Source organism: Anser cygnoides, chromosome 2 (genome assembly GCF_040182565.1).
Source record: "Anser cygnoides isolate HZ-2024a breed goose chromosome 2, Taihu_goose_T2T_genome, whole genome shotgun sequence".
Taxonomy (NCBI): Eukaryota; Metazoa; Chordata; class Aves; order Anseriformes; family Anatidae; genus Anser; species Anser cygnoides.
The window spans coordinates 118855505-118870679 of record NC_089874.1 but is presented as its reverse complement, the minus strand read 5'-3'; the positions used below and the strand labels follow the sequence as shown (position 1 = coordinate 118870679).

Genomic DNA, 15175 nt, shown 5'->3' with positions numbered 1-15175 from the left:
GTGAGTATAAACGCATTTTCCCTTTGTTCATATCACACCTTGCAATATGAAGCAGGCATTCCCTACTGGCAATGGCATGTCCCAGTTTCTACTCCCACAGCGCTGCAACATCTACAATAAGGCTTATATAGCTCATTTTCAGCCTCTATCTGTGGATGCCTAGGTAGCATTTGAGCACATGTAGTAGGACTTAGGGGTACAAGTAAGAACTGAAGCTCTGTGCTCTGTCTTGAGGAGTTTGGGGTGCCTTTACTCAAACTTTCCATCTGGATATCAGGGTATCAGTCCGAAGTAACCAAGACATTTCGCATTTCTCTGTTCATGTCTGTTAATTTTTTATTTTTTTTTTCTGGGAGGGGGAGTTAAAATCTCTAAAAATCTCTACCACCCTCATACAGTCATTTATCATAAATTAGGATAACAACTCACCTTCTGTTTGCAAAAGGACTTCCTGAGGGAACAGAGTGGGAGAAGAGTGTGTCATTCATGCTGGTTACAGGTCGGGGTGGCCTAGAAGAAGGCAAAATATCCAGCTCTATTAATGTTGTACAAAAAAAAAACCAAACACAACACCACACCATCCATCAGCAACAGTATTTGCAGAGAATTAAGTATTTTTTTTTGTTTAAAGTAACATTACTGCTGGCATCTTCTGCTTTAAGTAGCGATGGATCCAAATTAAAGATGCAGTGTTTTTAACCAGAAATTGATAAAAATATGCTCTTGCTTAGGTCTGAAAGGAAATATTGCTTTTGTGTGCTTTGAGGTGAATTTTAAGGAATTCAGTTGACTTTTTTCCTGCTTTGGCAAATAATTACTCTGCAATTTTTTTTTCTTTCCAGAGGCTGGTAGTCTGTGGTGCAGTTGCTGTGTTCAACCTCCTAGGTTGAGCACTGGTAGCAGGTTAGCTGTGGCAGCATGGAGGTCTGCATTGCCAATAAATTGCACAGCTTTTCACAAATTTATCCCTGGTGCTGAGCTCCATGCTACCATATCCACACAGTGACCACAGTGTCCCCATACCCCTCAGTGTCCCATAAAATACATGCAGTATGAAACTGCTTTAACTGCAAAGCTTTTCAACTGGGATATCACACCCCAAATCAAAATTTCAAATAAGTATCTAGTTTAAAAGGTCCCATTAATAATAATGGGTTTATTATTACATTTTTTATTTCCTGCTCTTACTAAAAATGAAATGAGAAGGATTATTTCCTCTCCTTTCTTTTATTGTCTAGTCTTAAAAAACATTTTGTGCATAATATTTGCTTCCATATCCATCAAAGTGAAAGTTTCCCTTCTTAATGGACTTCTTATGCAACACTGGGCGAAAAATACGGACACTTTGGAAAAAACGAAAAATAAAATACTAAAATCACAGGGTTTTTAAATCTGAGCAGAACCTGAAGCCATATATAATACAGACTGCAAACTGCCTAGGTTTCAAGGTGTTTAATATCCCCTTTAAGCTCTGTGGAAGATCTTTCTTGTCTTCTCAGTTTTGCATATGTGCAAACCAAAATATAGTAGCCATCTGCAAAAAGTTCACTGTGCTCTAATTGCACAAGACAATTGGTCATTCAAACTCTTTGTAAGAAATGAGGAAAGCCAGCTCAGCACAGAAGTGACTGATTAGTATATATTTTCTTTCTTATTCCGTTACTGTTAGGAAACAAACATAAATGTCTTCTTTGGCAAGTCCAGATGGATTTCTCAGCATGAAACCACCACACTGATTTTAAAGAAGTTAAAATCAGGGTATAGAAAGATGCAGGATTTTCCATATTTATATGAAAACACACTTTTAGCCTGTACCTGCAGACCCACATGAAAAACTGCAGATCTGGTCAGTCATGAATTTGGGAAACACCGCTTTTTGCTCTGCGCACTGATTGCTGGATGGAAAAGTGCTTAATATTATTTTTTGTGGACTGCTTCATCAAAGCTAGAAAGAGCTGGGATGAGGCCATAATTGGAGCCAAACCACTTTTACGATAATGGAAAGGTCATTGCAGTATGAGTCTTGAAATAGAGATTTGAAAATAAACTTTGAGAGAATACTTGGAAGCTAATCTTATTTAATGTGTAAGCAACTGGTGATTTGTTGGCTGGTAATTATTTAGGAGCAACAGTTCATACTAACTGCATGTGACTACTGCTGTGCTGCTTTTTTTTTCTATTCACAATGCAACCAGTGTCCAGTGAACACCTTCAAACACTAACTGGGCAGAAGCCAGGACTTCTGAAGATGAGTCCAATCCTGGGCTGTGCAGTCCTAGACACCAAAGGAGAAGGGAGGAGAGGCTAATGTTCTCCCAAGGAAGGAGACAGGGAGAGTGTCCTCTTGGCAGAGCTTGGGCTCTGTTTTGCCCAGTGGGTATGCTGCACCTATGAATTTCAGCAAATGTACTTATGTACTTCAGGTTCATGTCTTTCCTAAGTTCTATATCAAAAGCTGGGTGGAAGGGAAAGTTTTTCACACCCTTGAAGAGCTCTTTCCTTTTAGTATGTCTCTGTGTACACAGACAATTATGGATTTGGTTGCTGATAAAAAGTCAGGGATTGGTAGTGATGAGATCATAGACATTTCTCAAGCTGTTTTCCTCCAACAAGTGTACTAAAGAAGAAAAATACTCACCAAGTATCTCTTTTGCAGCCAAAATGAAATGGAAAAGACATAATTAATTAAATTGTCAGTATACAACATATGTGGTCTGAATACAGCATTGGACAAACTCTACTCTTATGACCCTGATTCTGCAAAAATTGTGAGTCTCTACACATAATAGGGCACTGATGATGTTTATATATGCAGAGTCACTCTTGTGTACAAATGTCTACAAACTCCAAGGCTTGGCTAAAGTTTTGTGCTTAGCATTTTTTTGTCAATTCTTGTATCAAGAAACTATTAAAACTAATTAAAACTAATTTGAGCTTTCCCAAGTCAAATTCTTTAAGGTTCATGCCCACTGTCACATTCCTCAGGTTTAACATGAATATTAAGTGGATGTTCAAACACACCTATACAGTTGTGTGATGTGATAAAACAAGAACAGCAGACTTTATGACAAAGCAAAGCAAACTCTTATCAATTGACTGTAAACATCTATCATTCGGAGGTTATTTCTAAACTTCTGAAAGTGAGTCATTAAGCTTTCTGATAAACATGAACTGTTGATACCCAATCAACTGTCCTCAAGCAGGAAGAAAACACTTAACACTACCTAAATATGCTATGTAATTAATGTGTGCTATAGCATAACACATACCCACAGTAATAAATCAAATTAAATAACAGGAATTTTCCAAAGTGTTCCATGCTGGCCTAAAATCTTCATGCCAGTGTCAAAAAATAATGCTCCCACTGATGTAGATGGAAATGAAGTCAGGCCAGAGCAGAACGCCTTTGAAAATCCCTCTGTGATGCTCTGGCCATGCCATGTCTCTGCAGTCTGGTGTGTCTTTGTTGTTGCCAATCTTATGTACAGAAAGGCAAAATGACCCCTCAGAAGTTCCTCTGTCAGATTAACTACACATTGATGACTACTTCTTTAGATAAGTCTGAGATGTGTTTTTAATTTAATTGAAAATTTTGTGTGGCACCAGTAAAACAGAAAAATCCTCCAATCTTTTACTCAAAAGTGTAAGAACAATGAAAAGCAAAGGCAGTATAGTAATGCAGAGAGTATTTGTCCTCATTTAAGGAAGAAACTACTAAAAAAAGGATATGGTTTTGTTGCCAGAATTCTTCCATTAAATGCATGTATAAAAACCTTTTTGCCTGGATTCTCGCCCAGAGCTGTTTCTCTCAACTTCCATTACGTTTAAAAATAAAAATCACATTGGCAAGAAGATAGAAGTACTCAATGAGGTACTGTGGCATCTCTCTCCCCTCAGTTAATTTATGTGAATTATTCCGTAGATCATGCTACCTCCACAACTTACAGGTTTTTCACTCACGTCCCATTATAGCCAATATAGTTATATTGCCAATCTACGGATAAAGAGAAACCCTATCATAAAACAAAATGGATGGTGGCTCATTCTCACATCCAATCACTCTAAATTATGCCTATAGAGCTACGAAGAAGGAAGGCATTAATTTCACAGCAAAGATTTGGAATGGATCCTACTCAGTTACGGTACCTTCTCTTTTTCTTGCCTTGCCTAAACGCACTCGGTCCCCTCACAGTAGCCCAGCTTTTACCACCTGTTTGCTTCTGATGTACCCCGAGGCCTCGGAGGGCCTCCAGCCACCAGGGAGCAGAAGCTTGTTTCAGTTCCATGTCCCTGTCCTTCCATTTCCCCTAAGCGTGGCCAAAATCCACCCAGCGGAGCTGGGTTTTACACCACGCAGGGCAGCGTGGTAGCAAATCAGCAAATCCACCCCTGGCTGGTGCACTCCAAAGAACAAGCTCCTCTGTAAGGAGGTGCGCAGGTTTTAAGCGACAGCTGAATGCAACAGCAGCTTGGCACAACATATCCACCCCGGGAGCCTCCAGTCTGAAAAGCAGAGTGTGCTTTTATGCCTTGGAAAATTGCTATAACCACTCGAGGAAGACCATCAGCGTGATTTATCCTTCAAATGTCAGGTAGGTTAGATGAACTTTCAGCGTGCCACACAACCCACAACGGCCAGCACGTGCTTACCCTTACAGATCCTGCATAAAAAGCATTCGGTAGTGACTAATGTAAATGCATGTAGTAATTACAGATTGGAATAGTTTCAGTAGCCATTAACACAGACATGCAGTATGCAAATACAATCGTAATGGCTGCTGCCTGAAGTGCTTCACTCAGAGCCCCTAAGAAGGTGGTTAAGAGAGATCCTTTCTTAATAAATACAGCAGAACATTCTAAAGAGAAACACTTTAAAGACAATATTTTTGGAATAATTTTTTCACATTAATTTCTTGTGGCTTTCTTGGCGTTCTTCTAATCAATGTCTTGGTTTCCTGAATTATTTAGAAAATATAACTTTAAATTTTTTTTTTTAGGACCCAAGAAGCAAAGATAAACTCATGAATGAGAAAATCTGAGCAACTGCCAATATGGACGGTGGATACCCTTGAGAAAAAAAAGTCCGAAGTGATGACTTCCCACCCTGTAAATACACATTTTCTCTCTGCTTCAAGTTTCTTGATTCCTGCAGAGAAAAAGTAATGACACAAACTACTACACCAAAAATAATTTCTCAAGGTACCAAAAGGTAAAGATAATAGGCCCCTTTCAAGTGACTTGGCAATTAAAGACACAACTTATGCAGACTCACACAGCTAGTCTTTGGGGTCAGGTGAAGTCACAGCTCTCCTGAGGTCAGTGACAAGTCTGATACTTATTTCAACAAAATTGGTCAGACTTTACTTGTCTCTAGTGCCTCGTGTCAATACCTGTGACACACTGATGTCCGGTGTCTGTAGATGACAAAACTAATGTTCTAAGCATAAACACATCCCAAAGTGCTGAAACTGTAAGAAATTGCATGGATATCTCTTCCCTACTTCTGAGGAGAACAAGGATATATCAACATTGTGTCCCATGTTACGTACATACTTCACTGACTTTCAAGTGCAGTCACACCAGAAGCACATTTTTACAGTAAACATCTCTATCAGCAGATGCACTGGAGATGCAGTGAATTTGGTAATGCCACAGCCGCCTCCTGTTTTGTTCGGAGGTACAGCATCTACGCTAGGTGTACGCAACTCCCACAACAAAGCTTACTTTCTCTACAGCACACAGATACTTACACAATATGAGCCAGGTTTAGAGGTTTTTCAGGCTGGTCAGGGAACATTGGGTGCAAAGGTTCACGGCTGGAAGCACAGCTTAAAGACTTGCTAAGTGCATTAGTTAGCTTCTTAGCAGGCGATTTCTGGGAGGAACAAGGAAGGTAGAGGTAATGTGGACGAGTAAGGTGCATACTGTTTCTGCTGTAGGACGCACAAAACAAAAGCAAGCTCTACTGCTTACATTGGTATGGCTGACATCCCCCCCCCGGCCCTTCCCACCCCGAGAGTACGGCAAGCCGTTCAGATCGGAGGACAGATTGCTCTTACCTTCAGCTGCCTTTAGAGTAGGCTTTTTAGGTGTATATCTATATGGACAGGTGCAATCCCCATGGGTTCCTACAGTGCTGTGCTCAGGTAATGCTGAAGGTAGGGCAGTACAAAGGTGGCTGCCCCAGGCTGGAGCTGGCTTGTGCCTCACCAGCTGGGGTCGCGAGCAGAACAAATCTGTTTATGCCTGTCCATATAGATATACTCTACGAGACCCCATTAACTTCCTAGCTGAGGGCCAGATACAGAGCTGCTAGGTTCTTTCTCTTTCTCCTTCCCTCCTCAGCTCCACGCCCTGTTGCTATAAAACTCCTCTTCTGCTCCTGTGGCTGCTGCAGCCCCTGTTGCACCGGGGAATGCACCGGGGCCCGGGAAATTTCAGACACAAACATGGCCAGAATTGCACCCACTGAAACACAGAGAGGCTTTGCAGGAAAAGCATGCTTTTCTGCCCCAAATCCCACCAGTGTTCAAACAACACGAGTCTAAAAAAAAAAAGTCTTCTGCTTTCCAATTTTGTTTGGGCACTCTTCGCAGTTGAACGCCTTTGTAAGGATGGGCTTGGAGATGTAGAATCTCTTTTAGACTTTGTGAAAGATTCTCAGGGAATCCAATTTGTGTCTCTGTGCTTCAGCTTCTCTGCCATTCAGACCAGGGGCTGATGATCCTTACACTCCCCCCAAAACAGAGCTCTGTATGCTGAAATTTAAAAATGCTTTTAGAACTTAGCAGGAGTGATATTGTACATGTGCACACACATCCCACATAAAGTTACTACTGTAATCAAGATAATAATGAAATATTTCAATTACAGAATTCCCACCTAAATAGGTAAAGTTCAGGCTTTTTCTCTTGTATTGTAAATGCAATTTCACACTGAATTCAGATCATTTGAACTCCACTGTGTATATGAACACCTTTAATCTGCATGTGGAGCTCAGTATAGATGCATTATGGATAATGCTAACCTGTTTTGAATGAGTGCTAATGAACGCTATAGAAAGGCAATTTCAGACTTGAAGGAAAACATTTGTTTCTGACAACGAGACATTTGAAGCCACTAGGCACGTAGTCACGTTTTGTCTTCAGTTGAGCAGAAATCTTAAGTTTTAAAATGATTTCCTGCCTATAATTACAGCTCCCTTGCTACAGCCAAGAATGATTTTATAGCACAGATTGCTATTAGTGGAGTCAGAGCTAGGTAGCAGGCACTCTCCTATTCAGAGACTAAGCTCAAGTCATTGTGTCTATGCAACAAGCAGCAATTAGGTCCCACAAAAACATTTACAGACCCAGATCTGCTCTGAGGCAGTGCAGGGCCATGTGACTGGCATACAGAGCAAATCACATCAAATTTAACCCTTGCCTGCTCCACCGGCAGAAAGACAGCTATTTTAAAAGTGTCAAGTTTCAGAGCTTTGCTAAAAAATACACAGGAAGCACTGTATGTATGTGAGTTGTTGCTACGCACATAATTTTCTTTTTTTTATAACAATTATATATATATTTTTTGGTATTCAAGATCAGTTAGGATTTCTCTGCTGGTCTCTGGATTTTCACCCTGAAGGATGGGGATGCTCAGTGACTAAGGGCTTCTCTTAGGACTTTGCTCCAGCAATGGAGAGCGTAGCCCCCAGACCTGATGTCCTTTTGAGAACGTTAATGCAGCTGCTGATACTTCTCTGCCAGCTCAGTAAAAGTGCTGAATTACTTTTTTTAGCAATGAAAAGGTCGAAGTGTGTTTTTCTCCACAGTAAGCAAGCACTACCAAGGATCTAAGTCTGCGACCACACTCAAATCTACTGTGCCAGGACCATCCCAAATGCTATGCATATCCTGCAGCCACTTGACTGAAAATATTGATGAGTGAGCGTTAAGTACTCATCACCTACAGGCAGCCAACAGCATTTCGAACAGAAACAGCCAAGGACGAGTCCCTTGTGCAGGGGAGGACTTACTGTGCGGCTGGCGCTCTGCTCCGAGCCCTCTGGCGCTGCGCTGCCCTGCAGCACGGACCTTCACGGGCACCCCAAATCCACGCTCCGAAAAGACCATTCCCACCTCCGCGCTCTCCCACCAGCTCCCAAGGGTGCAGCTTCCCAGACAAGGGTGGCTGCTCCCCGCCGGCAGCCCGGCTGTCAGCCACCCCTTGCCGGGAGCTCCCACCGGAGGGGCAAAGCTGCCCGCGGCGAGGCGCGAGCCTCCCCTTACCCATGACGTGTACTCCTTCATTTGGTGCTGGTTGCTGTGGGAACCGCTGGCATGGCCTCTCCAGAAGCAGTCCTGACAGAGCTGGTAATTGTGACACTGCTGGCAGCGGTAGCGAAACCCCATCATGCTCTCGCTGTGGCAGTAGGAACACTCGACGGGGTGGAAGACTGCGCAGGAGAGAGACGCCGAGCTTTAACCCAAAGCAGAGGAACCCCAAGGAAAAGCTGACAGACAAAGCCCTGAACAGAAGGGCAAATCCTCTCTTTGCTTGCAGCTGTCTGCAGCGTAAGATGCTGTCTGTAGCTTTGACCCATGGAGAGCTACCCACGGAAACTTGTGTAGCCCTCCATGAAGCTGTCCTGAGCCACAGACAACACCTGACACATTGAGCCCCAAACCCTTGATCACTTTTGGACAGATGCATGCACCTCCTGCTCACAGCAGCAGAAAATGCATTCAAATGGCATCTGAAAGAATAACCCATAGAAGAAACGTGAGAAAATGGGAAAATCCCCTGCATCCTTAAGCTGTATTGCTGGGGGAAGCCAAAAGTTTTGCTGTGCTGTTAGGAGGTAAAGCAACGTGCCCCAGAGAAAAAGTCACAGAAAAAGACTTGCTGTCTGGTTATACAAAGCACAAAAATGTCCTTAGGCATAAATTGTCCTTAATTACCTCTGTCTCATCTGTACAGCTGATGACTTTTAGGTACCTACACAGGGAGTTATACATTTGGCATTGGATGCCCTAGTTTGGAAATGTGGCCATTGAAGGGACCAGCTCGGTCCCTTGCCCTGCTCTCTGTTCCTCTCAGGAGCAGGCAGCGATGAGGATTCAAGTCACTGAGCACGCTAAGGCACCAGCCATGACATTTGGAACCTCCTTCCTCACACTGCTGCTGTCTCTGTTCCTCTCCCCTTACTGTACCATGTGTCACATCTACCACAGGGTACTGCACAGCTCCTTCTTCCCAGACACCTTCTGCTCTTCTCTCGTTAGGTTCAGTCTGGGAGGATTTGGATCAGTCTGAGTGTGTCGGGATTTTAATTCCTTGCCAGAACTTCACAGCAGGAAGGCTTTGTGCTCTAGGCTGGGAAACAGTGCAAAGCTGGTGAGGAACAGGGATGGATGGCAAGGGCTTGCGGAAAATGGTGGGTGACAAAAGCTGGAGGACGGTGGGGTGGACAGCTGGCTCTGTAGCCGAGGAGGACTTGGGGATGTCAACTCACCCCCCCTTGTGCCTTTAAGTGGAATGGGGATTTAGTATAAAAACACATACAAAATCCTCTTTCTCCTGTTATCATAAAAAAATGGCTAGCCGCCCCACTTTCTCCAGACTCATTTACTTGTAGGAAATACATTATAAATATGTGAGTATATATGATATGTTCTGCCTCCTGTGTCCCACTTCTTTTTCCCTGCATTGTGCCAGCTTCAGTTATGCTGGAGCAAACCTTCAAAGAAGCAACAACACAGGAATATTCGACAAGCCCCTTACACAGCAGCCCCAGAAGCAAAATATTGGGCTGGAAAATTATTTTTAAAAATCTATTTATAGTCCAAAATCAATATTTTTATTTATTTTATTTTATTTTATTTCATTTCATTTCATTTCATTTCATTTCATTTCATTTCATTTTTTATAACCTTCCTCTGCTTCTAAATCTTCCTTGTTTTAGATTTACAGTACTGGAATAATGCTTGTCAGCATCATTGCCTCCTGATGATCATGAGCAAGAAATGCCACATTAAGAACAAATACAGCTAAACAAGACAGGCATTTCTTGTCTTGATTTTTTTTTTTTTCTAATTAATATTGGCAGTGTTGGTCTTTCTGGACAGCAGAAGCAGGCTGTTTTGGAGCTGAGACACCCTCCAGAAGTACATGAGGAGCTGTACAGAGTTTGTGGGGTGCAATTTGCTCACACACTGAAATGAGACGTACAGGTTTTCTAGCTCTGCCCTTGTACATTCAGTGTGACAACACTGTCTGTGTCCTACGTAAATTGTATATGAAGGGTTTGGCTGAAGGACTCCACAATTGTGAGTCTGGGAACTTTTCCCAAGGTGGTCAAGGAGCTGAAAGTCTGAAAAATGTTACTATCCAGAGACATACAAAGTGCCCCACACAATAATCAAATTAGCTGATCTTTACAGGCCCTTCCTGTTTTAATGTCTGTAACCTACTCATTTTGGGGAAAGAAAACCCTTGAGAAGAAAGAGACACCTCACAGTTAATCCTCATACTCCCCACAAGCAAAAGATAAGTATGAATCTGGATCATCCTCGCTGCTTTTCAAAGTATATTGTCCAACTGTGTAGGCTTAGGAGGAGATCCTTCAACCTTTTGGTTGGTGTTTTCTACTGCACTGGCCTTCTCCTGCCAAGAATATTGCATGAACGGAAACTGCCAAGCTGTTCCTTCGCTACTGCCATATGTCATAGCTAATATAAGCTATGGTCTTGGAGTATGGGAATGGATCAAGTCTTGTCACTCTTTGCTTATCCAGAGCACAGGAGGAGCGGACATGATCAAGATAATTTCCCAAGCATAGCAAAAATTGTGCCACGTTCCTGGCTGAAAGACCAACAGGATTCTTTAAATATTTTACCAGTGACTGTAAAAATAGCACATGGAATCAATGAACCCAGTACAGTAGCTCCTAACAAAATCACCCATAGAGTGAGAGAATCATCACACACACACACAAGGTTACTCCTGCAACTCTTTTTTTTTTTGTGGCAACAGCTCTTACTTACCATTTTCAACATTTGCCAGCCGATGAAGAAGTGGTAACCACACTAGACACTGTGGTGGGGGATCAGACATGAGAGTATCCAAGAAAGTGTTTAATGTGACTTTTTTCTGCTCAAATAAGAAAACAAACATGCACAGAGAATCAGTAATCAGAGATATCAAAATGAATTTATCTTGTACTTGCAGAAACACTTGGGAACAGGCTTCAAACACTGTTTACTTGTAGCCTTGGTTTACTAAAAAGAACAGTTGATACTAGCAAAGAACTTATGGGCTATTTCTAGAAGTTACAATATATATACTGTATATACTATATATAATTATATTACTGATGACTAACTGTCTCTTTCATGAGGCTGGGTTCACTTGCAGACTCTCTTCTAAAGTTATTACCTGAAGATCCTTTGTGAATAAAGTTCACATTTTTGTCCTCATGTTTTGAGTACCCCCTAACAGGTACAAGTGCATGTAGGGTTATCAGTGTGCATTACTAATATTCAAATGAAAAACTACTGCGAAGAACGACTGACGACGAAATCAATGACAAGTGAGTATAACTTCAGTAAACCCTTGCTCTTTCCTATGTAGTATACTGGCTACATAATGTGTACTAAAGTACGCAGCTGCTAGTTGGTCAAGGACAGAGAGTCCTTAAGAAATCAGAAAATGAGACTTCCTTCAAAGTAAAATTAAGACATGAAAATATTAAGCCCGGTTGAGAATGTGTGCAGGTGTAATTTAGACATACATATTTAAATGGTATCCCCATATCCAAAGAGATTGTTAAATTTTCATATCTGATTGCATAAGCTGCTGCTTTAGCTTGCTGAAGAACTCTGGTTACCCCATGAGAAAGGAAAACAGCAGCTATGCAGTGACATGTATCATCTCCATGTGTTGTGGAGTGCTTCTCAGAGCTGAGATTTCCAGATGGAATGTCTGAGCCGCATTTATATACAATTGCTGCCAGATGTAAAGAAAATCAATATTTCTCTTATACACTGAGAGATCAATGGAAAACATCTCACTCTGTGACAGTTTTAGGGTTGATATATTGCAAGATATTGGGAAATGTATAAAGGTTTCTGTCCCTAAGACAAGAGAAAGTACTTCAGGTTATTTGTGAAAATGATCTTTATTCTTTAAAGACCATAAATAGCTGGAATACGAGCTTTAAATCTCATTGAAAAACTGACTTTTCCCACAATACTTGCAGCATGAAAGTCCTAACATACAGTCTTATAAGAGTAATCAAAGCTGTGCCAGTCCCCCAAATCAGCTCGTGTCCATGTGCTATCAGAAGAGCTACCACCTGCTTGTTGTATGGATGATCCTCCCACCCTTGCAGAGTGGATAACCAAACCAAGGGGAAAAAGGGTCCTCCAGTGCCCCAGATTCAGATCCAAGTAGCCCTAAGTCTCCTCTCTGCTCTTGAAGGGACGTGTGTTGGCAATGCACCTACAAGTGGTCTAAACAAGCAAATAGATGGGGAGACAAGACCAGCTCTTCCACAATGGAATAAGCTTTTGAAAGCAGCTGTAATTCAAATGTGACTTGCACCAAATAAAACAACTTAGCTTCATTGACAGCTTTATGGCTGAACTCCTCTGGTGGTCACTGATTTTATGGATTAGAGAGAACGATGTCGCTTAAAAAGGCACAGCAGAGAAATTTCCATACATTTTAAAAGACATATTTTCCTCTTGCAGTTTCTATCAGTTGCTGGGAAAGTTGAAACTGAAAGCTGTTTTCTAAATATATGCTACATGCAGATGGAGTCTGGGTTTGTGGAATAACACTTAGCCAAGTGATAAGAAAATGAAGTTAGTATCTATATATTTTTTTATTTTGGGATAAAAATGGGAAATAAAAAGTGTGTTTTTTTAGCATAATAGCACTTTTTAATATGAATACAATATCATATCACTTTAATTCTACCCATGGGGGAAAGTGGTAGCTATAAAATTCCTTTTTGAGCCACAGATCTATATTCTGAAACTTTAAATCACTTGCTCTGTCTGGCATTTCTGTTCCATAAATTTGCTTATGAGGAAATGCTGTTGCTTCTATTTTGAACAGCCATTTCCTCTAGCAGTGGTTCACAGACAGAGGAAAATACATGGTTTAATCAAATGAATGAGTGCAACGGGGAAGAATCAAACATCTCTGCAATAGAAAAATTCCTTTTAGTTGCAAACTGAAACAGATTTGGCGCCATGAGCAGAAGATCATTCCCAGAATTTTTTCTTCCCATGAAACTGAGGAATCTGTATATCGTGGGGCTGAGCTCTTCTGGTAAGTAAAAGTGATCCATACCAAGGGCAAAAAGGGGATAAATGAGCAACCCAGTCACTTCCCTTAGCACTCCAGGGTGGATACTGGCAAGATCTAAACAGACACAAAATGCATTTGAAGTACTAAAGAAAAAAGATGAGTCATGCGCATGTGTGAGAGGTCTCTCTTCTACAGCGCAGTACGTGCATTGAGTCAGAAACATGCCTGAATGTTCTGTCCCAGTGAAGGCAAGGTCTAGGCTGAGAAGCAGATGCGTGTGTTTCCATAGAAAAGCACAGTACTGATTATTTTTCATACAAAAGAGCTCAAAGGTGGCCATAATGCTACCTATGTAACTTCCTAGCTGTGGATAAAAAGTATGTGTCCATATTACTCAGAATCTGCCATCTCAGCTTTTTAGACAGTAGGACATGATGGATGACTGATTTTTTTGCAGTCTTCTAGGTACTGCAATGAAAAACTTCCAAACTTTTTCGGAAAGCACTTAAAAATAGGAGTGTCATTTCTCCAATAACACACAAGCAATTTTATTTGAAATTGATCAACCTATTCATGTTTTTTAGATACTGTGCTAAAGTGAAATGATCATGTTTGCCCAGGAAAGTGGTATTTTGAGACATACAACTCTGAGGAAATGGAAAAAAAATAAATAGAACAAAAATGTATTAGAATATCAGGATGAACATGTTAATATTTAGATCTTTTTGGATGTACAGCCTAATGGGAACTGAAACAACCCTCCTGGTACTAATAACATGGTACTAATATGTAAAAACTCCTGGGCTCAGAAATACATGCTAATTGTTTCTACTTTATATAACCAATTAACTGCAGTGGAAAAAATACTTGAAATTCATGAATGCTTAAAACAACAGAGTGAGTGCCAAACTCATCCCATGGTATACTAAATGCAATATGAGAGAGTGAAAGAATGACCTTTGGGGTGACTAAGACTGTGGGTATCATGTATCACAATGTCATGCATCAGAATGTCAATAAACTGTTTAGAGTCTCATTTCTAGACTCTGGTTCATTTCTAACGAGTATTTAATGAGAATTACATAAGTAAATTTAAGTGAATTATTAGACCAGATTTACAGGAACACTTGGCTGCTTACAGATGCAAACCAGCAGCTTTGTAAATCCACTGTGTACCTACGCAGTCGGAGACCTAACTCTCAGTAGCTTTAAACAGAGACACTGAATTAAACCATCTAATGGCTGTTTGTAGACTATGTCTTTCTTAAGGTAGCTTAATGTATCTGGTCCACTCTTGGATGCAGTGTCAATGAAACTGCATTGCAATCATTTCTGATGATTGCTTAGATAGAAAATGAGTCCTGAACAACATTTAAAAAAAGAAAAAAAGAAATTGCATTTTGATTTTGACAGTATCACGTCCAATGTTCAAAGCTTGAATGCTCTGTTGCCATGCAGGAGGACTTTTTATTATCTCAACACAAAATTACCAAAAGTCACTTCACTATGTAAATTCTTCAACACAATATGAAATGCTATTTTAAATCCCCCACTGTGAAACAAGACTATTTTCACATATGCAAGCATTACCATTTAAAATCATTTGGGAGATGATTTAACAAATGAATTTCAACAACGCCTTTCAGTTGACTGGAGTGACTATTGATTAGTGATGAAACTGAAGGAAAATAAGAAATGAGACTGTTTTGCATGAAAATGACGCTATTCCTGCTCCATTCGTTCAACACCATTCAGTTATATTTTGGTAGTGAATGTAAGGATAAAGAGAAGCAAAATATCACTTTATTTCTAACATTTTCCCAGTTTCAGCATCTTCCCTTATATTTACGCAGTGTGCAGCATGGCAAGAGCCAGA

General features: G+C 40.9%; 1 protein-coding gene across 19 annotated transcripts in view; it reads right to left on the bottom strand.

The window, feature by feature from the left end:
- DTNA (dystrobrevin alpha) overlaps nucleotides 1–15175 on the bottom strand; it is a 227652-nt gene that overhangs the window by 44629 nt on the left and 167848 nt on the right. For all 19 annotated transcript variants that reach the window (XM_066992934.1, XM_066992930.1, XM_066992929.1 and 16 more), the window contains 4 exons: nucleotides 11028–11133; nucleotides 8271–8437; nucleotides 5751–5875; nucleotides 430–510 (listed from right to left, as the gene is read on the bottom strand). In XM_066992934.1, the coding sequence (XP_066849035.1) occupies nucleotides 430–510; nucleotides 5751–5875; nucleotides 8271–8437; nucleotides 11028–11133 (479 nt within the window). The remainder of the gene's footprint in view (nucleotides 1–429; nucleotides 511–5750; nucleotides 5876–8270; nucleotides 8438–11027; nucleotides 11134–15175) is intronic.